General features: G+C 38.6%; 1 protein-coding gene across 2 annotated transcripts; it reads left to right on the top strand.

Annotated features, from left to right (window-relative positions):
* The first annotated feature begins 3882 nt into the window (after positions 1-3882).
* Positions 3883-15543, top strand: LOC114662030 (GTPase IMAP family member 7-like). Of its 2 annotated transcripts, none has more exons than XM_028815319.2 (2): positions 3883-4058; positions 10934-15543. In XM_028815319.2, exons 1-2 carry the CDS (start codon positions 4028-4030, stop codon positions 12574-12576), a joined length of 1674 nt encoding a protein of 557 aa, XP_028671152.2. In that variant the 5' UTR covers positions 3883-4027; the 3' UTR covers positions 12577-15543. The 2 variants fall into 2 exon arrangements, with proteins under 2 accessions (XP_028671152.2, XP_051790809.1); XM_051934849.1 differs by lacking the exon at positions 3883-4058 and adding an exon at positions 8875-8998.
* The last annotated feature ends 1645 nt before the right edge of the window (positions 15544-17188 follow it).

A 17188-nucleotide genomic window follows, 5' to 3' on the forward strand; every position in this document is an offset into this window, starting at 1 on the left:
GGAAGTCTAAGAAAGATCATTGAGAAAAGGTTACCCATTTAACCGTAGGGGACTACATGTACGGCCAACAATACACCAAAAAACGGGAGGTGATACATTTATCCATAAAGGACTTAGCTAAAAAATACATCATACTAATTAGGAAGAAAATGTACTTTAATGCCTTGACTATCCTGCATTTAAGGGTTACTTTATAATTTAAAATTAGCAATTTGCACATTCTAAATGCTCAAAATGTGTCCAACATACAGTTGCACCCTCCTGATGCAATAATTATCTCTCTGTTATATAAAAAAATCATTTGACGCAACAAGACTTTCTGAAAGAGAGATTTTTTCAAGTCCCCCACTCCTCTCAAACATTTTCAAACAAGACCATGGTCCTCTTAACTCTCATTCGTGTGAATGCTTTTCCCAGACACAGTTCCTGCACTCTCAGCTCTTATACATTTTAACGTTTTCCATACTTAATACGTCTTCTTTAATTGAGAGCATAATGTCCAAATCTTATTGAAGAATTTCATCACGAAGGGTTATCAACATAAAAAATGAATACACGGGCAATCCTAGCACCGAGAAACGAGGAAGTCAAACGAATTAACGCCAAAAATGATGATCGGTTAAACATCAAATTGGTTAAATGCGTCCAAAAATGTTGATCGGTTACATGGCAAATTGGTTAAATGCATATCAGTAGACTATGCTGAAACAGTTGGTGGCAATTGTGCAGAAGATGAAAACAACAACTTACAATATCATGAAGAATATCTACAACTGTTAACAACGTCAGGTCTTAAAATGCACAAGTTACTGTAGAAAGAAGGATGTATCCAAGAAAGATAATGTAGTTTATCTTCAGGGGATAACATTTGACAACAAAGGAGATCTTGATATGCCATTTGTATTGTGATGGACGACCAGGGATCGTGCCCTGTTGGGGAGCCTGGGAAACCTGGGGACCAAGAAAGGGCAAGCCATTCCCTGGGACATGAAAGGACAGCCACCCTGGGTTACATCAGGGCCATGAGCATGGGGCTGTAACGCTCAAGCCTGTTGGGTTACATGGCCGCCACCAGGGGCTGCTGGGATAATTCAGGAGCTGGGGTCTGCAGTACTTCCGCCTCAACCAGAAGTGCTGCCAGAAGAGAAGCCGGATTTAAAATGTAGCATTTCTGCCACACCCAGGAGTGCTGCCGGGACTTAATTGAGGAACACCTGGAGTACTTCCAGGTGTGGTATAAAAGGGGCCGCCTGACTCCACGTGGGAGCTGGAGTCGGGTGGAAGAGGATGGAGCTTGCAGGAGAGGAGCTGAGGCGGTGAAAAAAGAACAGGATTGAGTTATTGGGAAGATTTGTGGTTACATTGTGTTGTGCAGAAAAGTAAAAAACCATGTGTATTTGGGGGACATTCTGAGTCCATCTGTTTGTGTCCGGGAGGTCAAACTCCACAGCACTAAAATGTTAACAGATTCTGGTTAGAATAACTATTGCAAAGACAATTAACAAATCTAAGAGCCAAAAATTCGAAAAATTCATTTTCTTTAATAGAGAGAAAGAATCAAAATTCAATCACGGCCAGTTATACGTTGGATTCATGCATATGTAACATTTCACATGAAAATTAAAATCTGTTTAAATTGTACATCCGGATCCCCATACATGAGCAGCAGAACCGCAAAGAGGCTAGTGCATAGTGCAGGCAAGGGGGTCGGCGAGCAAAACGAGCAGGGGGAAAAGCCCCCTAATTAATTATTAAAATAATAATTTTAATGTGTAATTATCTGAAAGGTATGTTTTATGCTTGTCATTGGTATGGTGGAATTAAGTGTATATGCTAACTAATTAAGATTAATTTAATGTATCTTAAGTCTTCATTAATAACAATACCAAATATTGACAATATTGTAAAATCTGTTTTAAAAATTCCATATATCTGTAATAAATGAAAACTAAATACACTAAAGGTCTACCCCAATTCCCAATTCCAACATGTTATATTAACAATTTCTAATTTAAACCTCATAACAAAATCCAGACTAACTATAAGAAGTTTTTTTTTTAATTCAACATTATTCGCACATTAAATGTTTGATTGCTGCTGTTTTAGTTCTAAACGGGTTTTAACAAATTTTGAATGAATCCCTAAATCGATAAAATATGAAGTCTTTCCCCATCTCCTAATAATATGCAAATCTAGCTGCTCTTGAACTTCTCCGCAGGCGGCACTCATTTAATTCTCAAAATTCTGTCAAATCTCTATGAAAAATTAAAATAATTTTTTTTTAATTTAGAACAACTTCACGACCTTGAAAACTAACCATCATCTGGATACGTATGTGCTATTGTATACCTCAAATATTAATAATCGTGTGGTTGTGCAGCACAGATGAAAAACGACACTCTAATACAATTAACAAATGAAAACTAAATAGTCGCATTGCGTAGTTAAAAGAAATCGGAAAAGTTATCAGTCAGAAACACGGTGTTGGGTTGACATGCGCACTGGAGCTGCAGTTGCCCTAACCACGGGATGTTCTGCTACCAGTAAAGGTCAGTGGCTTCTTTTTTGATTGTGCACTACAACCACCGTAGACGATCTGAACTTTTGTTGCTTCGAAAATAGTGACATCTGGTGGTTTTCAGAGGTCATGCCAAGGAAGCAAGCATATAACCCCTAGTTAGCTGCAAGTTTTTTATACTTTACTAATCCTCAAGGTGAAATTGTCAGCTATTGATCAGGCATTGCACAGCATCCCTGGAACGATTTTCATGTAAGGGGCTGTGCTTAAAAGCCACACATTTGCAATAAAAACCTAAGAATGCTATTTGTGATTATTTTTATCTTACGATAATCATATTGCTATGTGTGCCGGTGCAATAGGGCAAAGTGAAAGGAACAGTGTAAAAGGTGTTTAGGGAAAGTGCCCACATTCACCAACATTATCAATGGCACGTTGTAAGCTCCCGTACAGAAGAATATAACGGTTGTCAGAAATGCCCCTAAACTCTTGACCGCTTCTTTCCACTTATACTTTGTATATTTAATTCAGTGTCGTCTCTGGATAAAATACGATCGGTATTTTCACATTCCTTTGTATAGCATCTCCGGTCTGCAGCATCATCATCCTTCTCCATCTATGAGATCAAAAACGTACTGGTGTGTGTTGGACTGACTGTGCTCTCTTATCTCTCCGCCAAGCTTTTAACATAACGAAAACATAATTTACATTAATTAATCAGTTAGTTTTGGGTTTAAGCACTAAAAATTTATTTTCTATCGTTAAACTCTCTGGAACAACGTCTACAACGACTCTTTCCCCGCGGTAAGGTGTCTCGCTTGCACCCCAAGCTCAAACCGACTGTCCATAGTAATGCTCATTGCCTTTTACAGTTCGAATCAGTTTACCTAACTTCAATGAAACCCGCACACAACACAGCGGTTGTTGTTCTTTCAAACTGTTTGTATATGTACCGCAGTTTGTTTTCGGCGTTTACGAGTAGGAATGTTACAACACAGCTAAATACAATTACGCACCGCATGTAACTGAGGTTCAATAGAATGAACCAGCCTGACCTCTTAAGTGAAGACTCTCGAGATCAGCTTGATTGCTGTTTAACAGAACGTTAAGGTTATAAGACAGTGAAAGATTATGAGCGTCATTTCACCACATACACAGCACGGCTGAGGTCTGTATATGATAATTTTATGTTATGTCGTTGTAACTACTGTACGTCGGGTGGGCGTGTCCGTCTGACGTGAATGTCAATCAGCAGAAAGTAATACGTCGCCCCTTAATACGTGTTATATGTCAGCCAATAGAAATTAAGCTATAGGGTACCGTTTAGCGACACGTGATGCGTCTATGCCAATAGGAAATTAAATATGGCGTCGGCATTGAAGAGGAAAGGGTGAGAAAGGACAAAGTTTTCGTTTTCGTTGCATACGCAATCGTATCGTTTCACAACACCTGTTATGTTTTAGGATTAAATTGTCTAATATGTGAAGTTTTTCACTAAGCAGAAACGACATGGATCCATCAGTGCAGGAGTTACTTTGGTGTAAGTATGGCAAAAGTCGATTTTTAGGTTTTATTTAATTTTACTTATAGTGCTTTACTGACATGAGCACAATGCAACACTTTGTTTTGTTTACACATTGAAATCCAGACGATGCGCGGGGTCTCCTTTTTTATTAGTTATTATGACGTTCACGCTGTTCTTGACCAGTGTATCCATAGCTCTCTAGTCAGATCATATTTTGCTTAAATATTGTAAAGTTTTGTTATCTAGTATCAATATAAAGACAGTGGAAAAGAAGAACCAGATGTATTTTGTGAGAGTTTAATTCTACTGGATACAGACTTTTCAGAAAAGTATTCAGTTCATATAATACTGCACTGACTGAACCGTTATTTCACTTGGCCCAAAAAATATGAACGTAGGCTTTATTTTATCGTGAATATGGAAGCCTCCCCTTTTCAAAATATGTATACTGTACTTTGTTGCATGACATTCTAAAACACTGAAAAGTGAAAATTTTATTTACACATAATTCACTTTAGCATAGTGCAAATAAAATTCTAAAACACTGTTTAGATTAATTATTACAACAATAACAACAGTGTTTATTTAAATAGCACATTTTCATACAACAGTGTAGCTCAAAATGCTTTACAAAAAATGACAAAAAGAAAGTTACAACAAAAGAAAACAATTAGGATTAAGCAATGATATTAAAATATTATATATAATGATATTACAACAGCAAAATGCCTTACAATTCATAATTGTAAACTTGTTTAGGCTATCCAACCGCTTTGCAGAACATAAAACAAAGTAATTGTCTCAGTGGTGGTGATGTTGATTAGTTTATACTGGTTTTAGAGGATTGCATTGTTTGAAAGTGTTTTTCCAAGTAAAGAATCCACCATGGATGAAAAGATGCTTTCAAGTGAACTTTATGACAAAGCTAAGGAAAGGCACAAGCCCAGCAAGGAATATAAAATATTTCAAATCTTTAAGCATCCAGTGGAATACAGTCCTGGCCATCGTTAAAAAGTGAAAGATGTATGACATGACTCGGATCCTGTCCAGATGAGGCCAGCCCTTCTTTTGAATTCTTCTCCAAACATGACATATATGGATTTGACATTTTAAATTAAAAAATGCATTGCCTGTACAATGAAAGTCTTTGGGTTTCAGTTCAAACTGAAAAACAAAAGCCTAAAGCCATATAAAATGTACACTTTGAAGCAGAAAAAGCTTTGATATAAAGAAATGTGATTTCTATGTCCTTGAGGCATGTTTGTGACAACATATGGGATCTGGAAATAAACATTTTATCGTATATTTCTAGTACTATTTTTCTTGAGGTAATATGGTTTCTGTTCACTGGGCCTGTTGGCAGACGCCCTCATGAAAGCAGTTCTCACATTAATATGAAAGTAAATGAACCTAATACTAAGCCCATGGCAGGAACAGTTTAGCATGAGTTTTGTCTTTCAAAAAATTACATTAGAATATATCCTGTTAAATCTACTTTTAACATTAATGTCTTTCAACATGCATCACACCTACACTGGAAAGCATGCATTTGGCATGCAATTATTTTGGATATTTCACGCTGCAATGGTAAGCAACTAGCCTACTTCTAGAGAGAAAAAAGACCAACAGACAAACATACTTTGAGGAAAGCTGCTCATTTTGTCCTTCTGGTTTTGATCACTATTTCCAGCTTCATTTTGGACCATGAACTCCATGGTTGATTACGGCTAAAAATTTGTCCTCGTTGTGTATAGAGGCAGCCTTGTTTAACAAAGTGGACTCATCTATGTCTTACGTTTTCTAGTTGTGGAAGCAGCACGTCCCACTCTGTGTAATGGAGGCGTTTGTATTCAGTGGCCATCATTTCACATTTTTCACAGGTATATCACCCATCTCCAATTCTTAGCAGCCTTGCTGTAGCCCCAGGCTGCATATTTGCCTCATTTTGTCTTGTATCGATTGGCGCTCCTCATCAGTATATTCTGGCTTGCAGAAGTACAGTTCTCTTCAGACAATATTGTTGTCGAAAAATTACACTATTTGTGTTATGGTGTGTTACATGCTATTGTAAAGTACAAGTGTCCATGTTGGAACTGCAAGTTAAGCTGTCAAATCATTTTCAAGACAAGAATGTCGTATATGTCAGTCACTACACAAGCAAGAGGAAACCACACTCTGAGGTTGAAAGGTTGTTGTGGAGGAAGATAAGAACTGAAGGCAGAGCAAATGCCCAGTCTTCATTTAAAATGGTTGACTCTGATTATATTGGTGTATTTTTTGGAAAAGGCTGGTGACAGTGAGATGTGACAGCCATGTCACATGGTCTCTATCAGTTTGACTTGCAAAGGGTGGGTGGGAGTATGGCACTTTTTTAAAAATTTACACTGTCTTATTTATATTTTGCTAAAATAGCCTCTTAAGATTCTGTGAGAAAGGATGCTATGGTCAGATTAGATCAAAGTAAAAGTTTTGGTCAAAATACACAGCAATACAATTGAGAAAAAAACCCAATACATGTCACCTTCCAGAGAACACCCTTCCTACAGTAAAGCATGGGGTTGCATCAGCTTATCACGGGGGTGTTTCTCTACAAGTAGGAAGAGTTAGTGTCGATGGGAAAATGGATGGGTGTAGAAAATCTGTAGCCTACAGCCAGGAAGCTGAAAATGGGACGATGTGGCTTCTTTTAATTTGAGAATGATCCAGAGCAACTGTATTGTTGCTGAAGGACAGGAAAGTGATTGTCTTTATGCAGCCTAATCAGACATCCAACCTAAATTCCATCGAAAATGTTTGGAATAAACAAAAGAGGACAACCCATAACACACACTTCTCTAAGAAGGAATTTGTGAATTTTAGGTGTGCAAAACTGATGGCATGAAGCCTGTAATATAAGAAACAGATGGTTTCACCAAGTATTAACTTAGGGTGATTATCCCTTATTCAGCCCAGTTGTGATAGTTATTTTATTTTCTTGAAGGGTGTTGTACAGAATTTTATAAAATGTAATATGTGGAAAAGAGGAACTCATGTGTGCATTTGTATTAAATCTGAGCATTTGGTTTGTATGAAGGTAATAAATGAACATGACAGATCTACTGGATAGTGTACATTTAGTTGATGTAATTATTACAAATGAAAATTGAATAAATTACGGCTGTCACAAATAATTAAGTTATTTATCTAACTTGGTCTGAAAACAAGTCTTCAATTAAAATGTACCTACTGAAGTAATTTGCAGTGTAGCAGAAGGCAAGTAGACAGCAAGAAAAACATTTTTCAATGTATATGTTGCTGTCAATGAGTAAAAACTCATTCAGTTTTATTCTCTCAGTCACATTCACGTGGTACAACAAATTTGCCTCTCCTTCTCTGAGTTGATGGTGATTATGTCCATTCTTTTCACATGAGCAGCGATGACTACAGTTGGTACTGTGGTTGATGCCTGCTTAGAACTATTTGTTGTACCGGCAATCAAAGATACGATGCCCCCAGACCACTATCAGACTATCATGCGGCTCTTGCGCTTTGACAACAAAGACACTCATGCAGAATGTGTGAAAAACGACTGATTTGCTGCGATCTCTGACATCTGGCAACATTTTGTTGACAACTGTGTTTTCAGTTACAACCCAGGGCAACATATTACTGCTGATGAGCAACTGTTTCCAAATAAGGGCCATTGTCCTTTCTTGCCATACATCTCAACCAAGACAAATTTGGCATAAAGTTTTGGATTGCAGCAGATTTGGAGGCAAAGAATGTGTGCAAATGCCACTCCTTAATTAGAAAAAGATCCCAGTCATCCCACAGAAGAAAGACTTTCCGAGATTGTGATCATAAAGCTTATAGAGCCTTTTCTGAATAAAGGCAGAATCGTAACAACAGACAAGATCTTCACGTCGCTTCACGGAACTTCCACCTGCAGCTAATGTCACTTCAGTATGTGAGCAATTCTCCATGCTAGTGTTTAGATCTGGCATTGCCATGCTGATGATGTATGCACCCAAAAAGAAGTAGAAGTCTGTCTGCATTCTCAATGCCATGCACCATAATGTGGAGACTGAGCAAGATTGTAAAAAAACAGCGTTTTCAAATAGTGATGTTTTCATGTATGAATGTGTGTGTGCATGCACAAGAGAGGCAGAGACGAATTTGATGTCATTCAAGTGGTTACTGGAATGTAAAATGAACACTTTCGCAAAGGTATAACAAAACAAGTGTGCTTTTATTCAAGAATAAAACTGAATAACAAAAAATTAAAGTGACAACAAGATACCAAGAAGACATGATTCACCAGTGTTTGTGTGCCTGTTTATATCCCTTCAGCGATATCATGTACAAGAAGCCAAAATTTACACCAGGTGTTACAGAGTCAAATCAAGTGTATGATTTTTTTTATAGTAGTAATAATAGCAGCTGACTACTCAAAACGAGGAGAGCACAGGCTCGAACCCACAACCTTTTACTTACATGGCAGCAGCTCTTACCTCTATTATTATTTATTGACAGCAAAATGTAAATTGAATAATTTCTTTTTCTTTGGTTGTATTCTTGAATAAAAGTGCACTTGTTTTGTTATACCTTTTTGAAAGTGTTTATTTGACACCTGGACTTCAGTCTTCACACATTATACACTTCACGTCAGCATTTTGCCAATTATTAGTAGAACATGAAAAAATGTATCTGTTTTAGTTATGTGTTCATCATTTCTTGCCTCACATTTCCTGTCATTCTACATTTACACAAATTGTTGTAGACAAGGAACACACATGAAATGTATGTATTCCAAATAACAATATATTGTTTACCATATACAATTCTAGGCACCTCACACCCAGATAAACAGACCTGAGCTGGGAGAACTTTTGCTGCGTCGGTGGGGGATGGGATAGCAGGCTGCTTGCTGCCTGTGCTGACTGACACATTTGCAAATCAAAGACGCTGGTGAAGAGGTGCGAAGGAATTTAAGGTGGCTCGGCATTACAACTTTTTTCGTAGGCTTCAGGGATTCTAGTGTTAACTGCATTCAAAGTTTTGAAAAAGTATCCTCAAACTTGGACAACAGAAAGTGCATGAGGCTGATCTTCATACAATTGCCGTAATGACATCACACAGTATACACTCAGTTATCCTGCATAGCAATGGCCTAACAACAAAGGTGTATCCATAATGAAAAAAAATACTTAGGGGATTAATCTGTTTTGTTTTAAAACATGCATCTAAGCACAAAACATATATGACAAATCAATAACATTAAAAGCAAAATTCAAATCATAACACATAGAGTGAGTGGGTGTGGGATTCAGATCCAGAATGCTGAAACTCTGAGGCAGCAGTACTCATCACTGTGCCACTCCATTAACTCTTTCAGGGCTGATGTCAACTTTTGTCAAAAGGAGGAGTTGACGATGGTAATCAGCTGTAAACTGTGACAAAACCAACTGTTACATTTTAGAAGGACTCTCGTTGCTAGAAGGAAAGTTAGTGTCATTGGTTTGACTGAGATTCCCTGTGCTCTCGTGAGTAGCAAGGTGCACACAATGACAAAAATGGCAGTGACATCTGGCAAGAGGTCAAACAAATGCGTACAGCAAAATACTCTGTGGATGACGCTTTGCCCATTATCTCTGAATTGGACTATGACTTGTCGAACTCAGTTTTTGATCCAAATGATCGAAAACGAATGTGAGGTTCCAGCTTCAGCGGATTGGTGCCCAGCTAATCATGGTACTGACAGTGTTTGCCAGCGAGGACTGCCACTTAACAATGATAAAAGGTAGAAACAAGATTATAATGCACTGTGACCATGACCGCTGCTGCTGTCCCAGCCATGCGAAGACAGCCTGGCAGCAAGCCTGCCGCACATTCATGCCACAGCAAGCAGCAACAGACGTTTTATGTTGATTTCTGAATGAAACCATTGTTTTTTGGAAAATATATTCAGCCCTCAAAGAGTTAATGAAGTCATCCTAATGCAGTCCTATAAAAGGTAATCACCCCCTTGGAGGTTTTCACATTTTATTCTTAAACAGCATTAAATCACAGTGAATTTAGTTTCTTTTTTGACACTGATTAACAGAAGGCTCTTTATCATAATGAAAACAGAACTCTGCAAAGTGCTCTAAATTAATTACAAATATAAAATACGATTGATCACATACGTGTTCACCCCCTTCATGTCTGTATTTAGTAGATAGACCTTCATCAGCCAAGACAGCCTCAAGTCCCAGTGCACAGGTCTCTCTCTCCATTAGCTTTTCATTATGATAATATATTAGTTCTGTTGTGCACTGGTGTATTGCTAGCATTGTGTTAATGTTTTATAAAATGCTTTATTTTATTTACAGTTCTTTGTTATTTCATTAGTAAATGCAAAAAATGATGTAGTAGGAAATAAAAGCTAGCATCAAAGTTATTAACGCTTGTCTGTGTGCTTGTATTTATTAACTTTGTAACATTAGTGATTATACATTTTACTTTCTGCGGTGGGTTGGCACCCTGCCCGGGATTGGTTCCTGCCTTGTGCCCTGTGTTGGCTGGGATTGGCTCCAGCGGACCCCCGTGACCCTGTGTTCGGATTCAGCGGGTTGGAAAATGGATGGATGGATGGACATTTTACTTTGGGAAACATTTAATTTCTTTGAATTCCAATAATGCATTTTACTGTGTAAAATAGTTGTATTGCTTTTGACGTGTAATGGTGTATTTTACTGTGGAAAAAACTAAAATGAATTTCTGTATTCCAATGCATTCTTGTTTTTCATAACACCAGAGAGTGTTTTTTTTTCTCATTTTATTTTTTATTCTGTACATGTGATAATATAACTACTACAATTTTAATTAGCTCAGATCAATACCCAGTGTACATTTTTCTTATCATTTACCAGGTAATGAAGTTTATCATCCCACTGAAGAAGGTCTCTCCATGTCTGAACTGAGAATAGTGCTTGTTGGGAAAACAGGTGTTGGGAAGAGTGCGTCTGGTAACACAATCTTGGGCAGAGAGGCATTTCGGTCAGTGGCCAGCTTTGCTTCTGTGACCAAGGAGTGTGTAAAGTGCCAAGGAGAATTTGAGGGGAGACATCTTTGGGTAGTGGACACACCTGGCTTATTTGACACGTCGCTGCCTGCTGAAGAGCTCAGATCTGAGATAGCAAAGTGCATTTCCTTGTCTTCCCCCGGCCCACATGTCTTCCTGCTGGTTATGCAAATTGGACGTTTCACAGAGGAAGAGAAAAAGACTGTGATGCTCTTCCAAGAGTTCTTTACTGAGAGCACATCTAAGTACATGATGCTGCTATTCACACGTGGGGAAGATCTAGATGGCAGATTGATTGAGGACTTTTTTGAAGAAGCTGGTGAGGACCTCCAAAGACTTGTGAAGTTATGTGGTGGCAGGCATCACATCTTCAATAACAAGAATAAAGAGGATAGAAGACAAGTGGGAGAGCTGCTAAAGAAAATAGAGGCAATGGTGGAAACAAATAATGGGAGCTGTTACACTAATGAGGTGTATGAAAAGGCTGAAGAGGAGATACGACAGGAGGAAGAGAGGTTAGCAAAGGAGGAAGAAGAATTAAGGTTGATGGAAATTAAAAGTCTTAACAACATGAAGGCAGCAAAGAGAAAAAGACAGCTGGAGGAAGAGCCTTGCTTAGAATGTGTTCGGCCTGAGTTTTTCCTGCATCACAAGAGTCAAATCACACAGACAGGGCTAAAACTGCGAAGAAATCTGGGGAGGCTTTCCAGGCCTTTCAGCAGAAGACTTAGGGCAAAAGCTGAAGTTTCAGGCCACGTCCTTGAGAAAGTTAAAATTCTTGTTGCGGCTGGTGCCACTGGTGCAGCAGTGGGGGCATTGTTTGGAGTGGCAACCCCATTGGCTTTTGCGGGAGGAGCTACCATTGCTGGCAAAGCAGCATTGGCCATTTCTGGGAGCTCTGCCACTGCCGTAGCTGTGGCTGGAAAAATGGTTGGAGCCGTGATCTCTGCTGCAACATGCAAGACGGCAGTGGCATTAGGAGCTGCAACAGGGGTTGTCCTTGGTGGGGCAGTGGGCGCTGTGGCAAGTACCGAAGCAGTAAAACCAACAAAGGGAGCAATGGAAGCTGCAGAGTCAGTTTTGGTCATGGGTGCAGCCACAGTCGGTGTAGCAGCCAGTTTGGGGGCAGCCACAGGAGCAGGTGGAGTGGTAGCAAATGCTGTTAGAGTGGCTGCAGCAGCAGAAAATACACTTGGAGTCGCAACTGGCATGGAGACTGCAGGGAGTTTGGGAACAGCTGGAATGAACACAGTGCTGGGCAGTTCCTTGGCACAAGGATCAATTGTATCGGGAAAGGCCATGGCCACAGATACTGCAGTAAAAGTCCTCACAGCCCTGACAGATTTGGGCAAAGCAGTGGCAAGTATTGCAGTAGCCGGAGGGCTGGCATTCAGAGTCGTGAAAGAAAGAGTGCAGTCAAGATCCATGGAAGAGAATGGTGATGTGGCATTTACAGAAAAAAGGTCATTTGAAATTCACTTGAATAGATAGTATAATGTTAACACTAAAATGGACAACACCAAAGTTTAAAGTTCTTGTTGGGATTCTTTGCTGTGTTCTGTAGTATTTGACAGTTGTTAATACGTCATATTTAGTTCATGATTTGTCTTAAATTGCCATGTCATCTTTAGGTGTACAATCACAAGTTCAGAACAGCTTAAATACACAATTCAGATTGACTTTTTAGACGCTCTTGGCAAGAGTCGCAAGAAACCAAGCTGTCCACCTGCTGATGAAGAGAGGGTATTTAGTTTTAGTACAGATTTCTACATATAATAGTGAACTACAAAACGAGAGTGGAGGACCCCAAGGGCACCCATAGTGCACTTAGTACCCATTTTGCACCTGTTATCGCACTTAGAGCAAGAGTGCTGCCAGACTGGTATGTCTTTCATGCGCGTGATTTGAATTTTTACCTATTGAGTTCTGATTGCCATTAGTGGTTTTAGGGATCTGAGAACGTTGGAATAAGACAAACACAGTTGTTACAAACACTAAACATCTTTGTAAGTCAAGGTGTCTGTCTAATTATAGCACTAGATGACATAAGCCATTAAAACAATGAGTTTCACAATGTTACTGGTATTTAAAAATAAATATGTGCAGTTCATTTATTGTAAGGTTTCCCATCTCTTCATTGTCTTTGTCACTACCAGACTGCTTAGTTTAATGTCCAAGAATATTGTAAAAGTGATTTGGTTTAATCTTCTTATATAATACACTACCATGACTGTCCGTTTGTCTGTCCAGGATTTTAAATCACCTGTATCTCGCAAACCGTTTGAACTATTGACCTGAAATTTGGTACACATATACTACGTGAAGTCTAGTCTCCGCTTGCGGGGTGACAATTGACCTCCAAGGTTATTTGTCTTTTTATTTTATTGGTGAATCAACTCTCGGCAGCGGCCAGCAGGGCGGCTAAGCGGCGCATGTGTACGGGTGTTGTTCTCATCCCTACAACCTTCGCCATCACTTCCCCTACCTCTTCATATCTTAAATCATTCTTGAGACAGACTGAAGACTTAAGTGCCAGCTTAAGTGAAAAATGAAGGAAAACATACTAAGTAATTGCAACACAAACACTGACTTAATCAGTTTTAACGCAAAAAGATGCAGACGAAAGAAGAGAAGAAGCGGGCCGCTAGGGTGGAGAAAAGAAGAGCTGCTCAGGAAGCAGCAAGCGCATCAACCTCTGAGCAAACGAATGATAAACGTGCAGAGAAAGAGGATGAAAACTAGGAATGCTCATGTCAAGTGTATTCACTGCACGTTATCATGCAGTGTGCCATTACTGGTGATGTGTAATGAGAGTTCTCAAAGGTTTTTCACCCCAGTTCACATGGACCAGTTTTTTCAAGCTCTGGAGCAATTTTCCCCATATTTTTAGTTTGTTTGTGTAGATGTGATCAAGCCATCTGAACTCTGGTGCAGATCAAAACAATCAGACAGGGCCATTTAGAAACAACAGTGGTCTTCATATGGCACCAAGTGAATCCTGGAGTTGTGATCCAACTAAAAGAAATACTGTGCATTATACCATTATTATCAGTAATTAGGCAATGTTAGCATAAAACCACACTCATGCATATAAATGTACCACAGTTCAAATAAAACCACAGGCATAAATGCCACTTAATAAAAGCAAGTCTAGTATGTGATTCAGGATCAGAGTCTTTATCTCTCTGTAATGAAAAGAAAAGTTTATTGTAATAAATTATACATTTCGTGCACCTTTCTCTGCATCAATTGATTCATTTTGTAGGTCAGTTTATGAGTTTGGGGGACTTGAGGATTGTGAAGTTGATGTTAGTTTTTGCATTTAAAGTATATTCACTAAGTTGAATATTTTTTACCATCTTGCTGTGACATCATCTTTATTTTCTGTAAGTGCTGCAGCTTTGTGATCACAACATCAGGTTGTGGTTTCCAAGGGCATGGTCACAGGGGTCAATTATGTGAAAGAGTTAACAGGCTACCTCTGTTGGTGTCCCTGTCCGATTTTTTTGTATTAAACTTTGAAATGTAAAAAAAACATTTATTGTCTTGCTGGTAAAAAATGTCTTGCTCTGGTTCATGACACTTGATTTTCAGTTTTCCTTTTTGGCTTTGACAAAAGATCGGTTCGACTCACAGTTTTGACATTGTCTTATTCCTTTGACTATGCACATCTCCCAGTCCTTTTTATTTCTTCTTACACTGTCTTCTAAGTCAGTGTAACAATTGGCCATGTTGTTAAAAACATGTGTAATTTCCCATGTGATCAGGTAAATCAAGCTATGCACAGAGGCATCAGAAGGCAGTGCCCTGTGTAACTTGTGATCTAACCCTTGAGTCTACACTGTAAGAATAGTGTGTGCAGGTGGGGTGTCTTCTCAGTGCGATCACTTGTTGAGCATGACACGGAACACTAGGGATGCATTAACTTTCAAATGATTTAGTAAATGTTAATCAGAAATTCCAAAATGAACACCATTAACAAAAATGTATAGGCCTAAATGCAGTAGACATGTCAATTGTGATAAACTAAATAGAAGTATGTTCATATTGTAGACTACTTGAGAGTAAATTGTTAACATTGTAAAGTCAAGTGAAACTTACCTGGAACTTGTGCTGTCTAAACAAAACTGAAGCACATCTCTCTATGCTATCCGCAAAGCTTGATTTCTTCTCTAGCGTTACCCTGATGAAATGTGTCTTTTCTGTAGTGTGCAACAGTAGATCTTTTAGTAATCTTCTAGTTATTGGATAACAGACATTCTGCTCACTAAGCTGCGTTTGACAAACAAATCACCACATAATTATTATACATGTGGTGGTGGCCCACTATGATGATATTTCTGGGAAAATAGTTAATTATTGTCTACAAATGAAGGAAGTCCACAACACAGCAGTGAGGTGTTTATTGTTACTTTTGGACTGCATGAAAGTTGGCTGCGTGTAACGCATCCTAACTATCTGGAGATTGAAACAAAGTAACTAATCTCCTGCCTCGGCCCAAAGCAAAACTAACTGAGTGTGAAAACGCCTCTAGTTATGTTAGTCTGACTATTCTGGGCTCAGACTTTTGTCCCAACATAAATTGTGTGGATGGTGACCCAAATAAAAGTAGACCACTCCAGAATGCTATATGTGTCTCTTGAACAAACACAGAAGAAACTGATTTGCTCTGCACCAGTCCTAGGGTTTAAATTAGAGATCCAATGCTTGCTGAGATAGGCACAAGCCCTCCTGTGACCCTGGTATGGTATTTCTGGGTTTAACTGAACCACCTCAAAAATGGAATTACACGTGACGTCAACACAAACCCCTATAAGTTTAGTAAACTGTGCATTTGCTGAAGTGTTTCCATTCATCTTCCAGTTTGGAAGTTGGTGAATGTATGAAACAGTGGAAAAATGTGAGGGGCAAATATGTTTGCCTATAGAAGAAAATATGTAACATTAGGAGTGGTGATCCTAGAAGACAAAAACTGTCTACATTTTAATGGATCATTCACTTTCCTTGTATGGTACAAACACCAGCAACTAACATTCAGGTATGTGCCTATTGCGTGGTGCAACACAGATGTCTAAACTGCTTTTGACAGTATAGCCTACCCACGTAGCTACAGTGTCTTGGCCATGTTCCGACATGTCTTCTTTTGGTTAACTCTTTAAACATATTTAGAAAGAAAATTAGAAAAAGTTAATTCATAGAGAAATGTGTTTCTTAATTTAAGAGATGAAAAACACATAGATGGTGTCTCAGTTCAACAGAGGAAGGGAATTAATCTTTGCTAAAACATGAAAAACCCTCATTCATAGTGTAATGTTCAACAGTTGTCCGTTTCTGTTTTTCTTACTGTGTTACCATTGCTTTAGGCTTGTTGCTCATACATCAATTCCTGGGTTATTTTCTTAGCAGTGCTCGGTGGTGGTGATGTTATTCCAGTGCTCACAGGAGCTAGTTATCATAAGCAGGCACTCATGTCTATACTCTATTTTGACTAGGTGAAAAACCTTGCATGTTTTGGTAGAAGTAAAATGGGGCTTGGAAGGCTATTGCACCATTGATGCCTTGTGGTACCTCATATTGCACATTTTCCCTCACTTCAGTTTGCCAAGGTGTGTTCTGAGTTGAGGGTTTCAATCTTGATGTACAGAGGTTCTCTTAAATCCAGATTATAGGTACAGTGTCTTAACAAGATTTTAGGTGTCTGAAATGTTAAACTCTTAAAGCTGCCGTATTCAGAAGGAATATTTCACTTACATGAAGTACAAATTGGCCACAGTAGATGAGCATTCTGAGAACGTATATTTGTAGATCAAAAGCATACGTCCATTTTCAAACCCACTAATTCTAAGTAGGGTTATTGAGAAGCTAGAACACTAGCCCAGCATGCATTGAGCATGAGGCAGACCAATCAAACTAAATATTACTTGTCACCTTCAGTTATACACACAGTAATATATGTAGTGAAATATTTAGTTGCTTAAATCTGAGGGTGTGCATTAACTAGAATATTAAAAGGACAGTAAACAATAATTTTATAAATACCAATAAAAATTCTATTGAATGACAATAGTATGCTTTATATTAAAAATATAAAAATAATAACTAT

The sequence above is a fragment of the Erpetoichthys calabaricus genome, chromosome 12 (assembly GCF_900747795.2).
Source record: "Erpetoichthys calabaricus chromosome 12, fErpCal1.3, whole genome shotgun sequence".
In the NCBI taxonomy this organism is placed as follows: domain Eukaryota; kingdom Metazoa; phylum Chordata; class Cladistia; order Polypteriformes; family Polypteridae; genus Erpetoichthys; species Erpetoichthys calabaricus.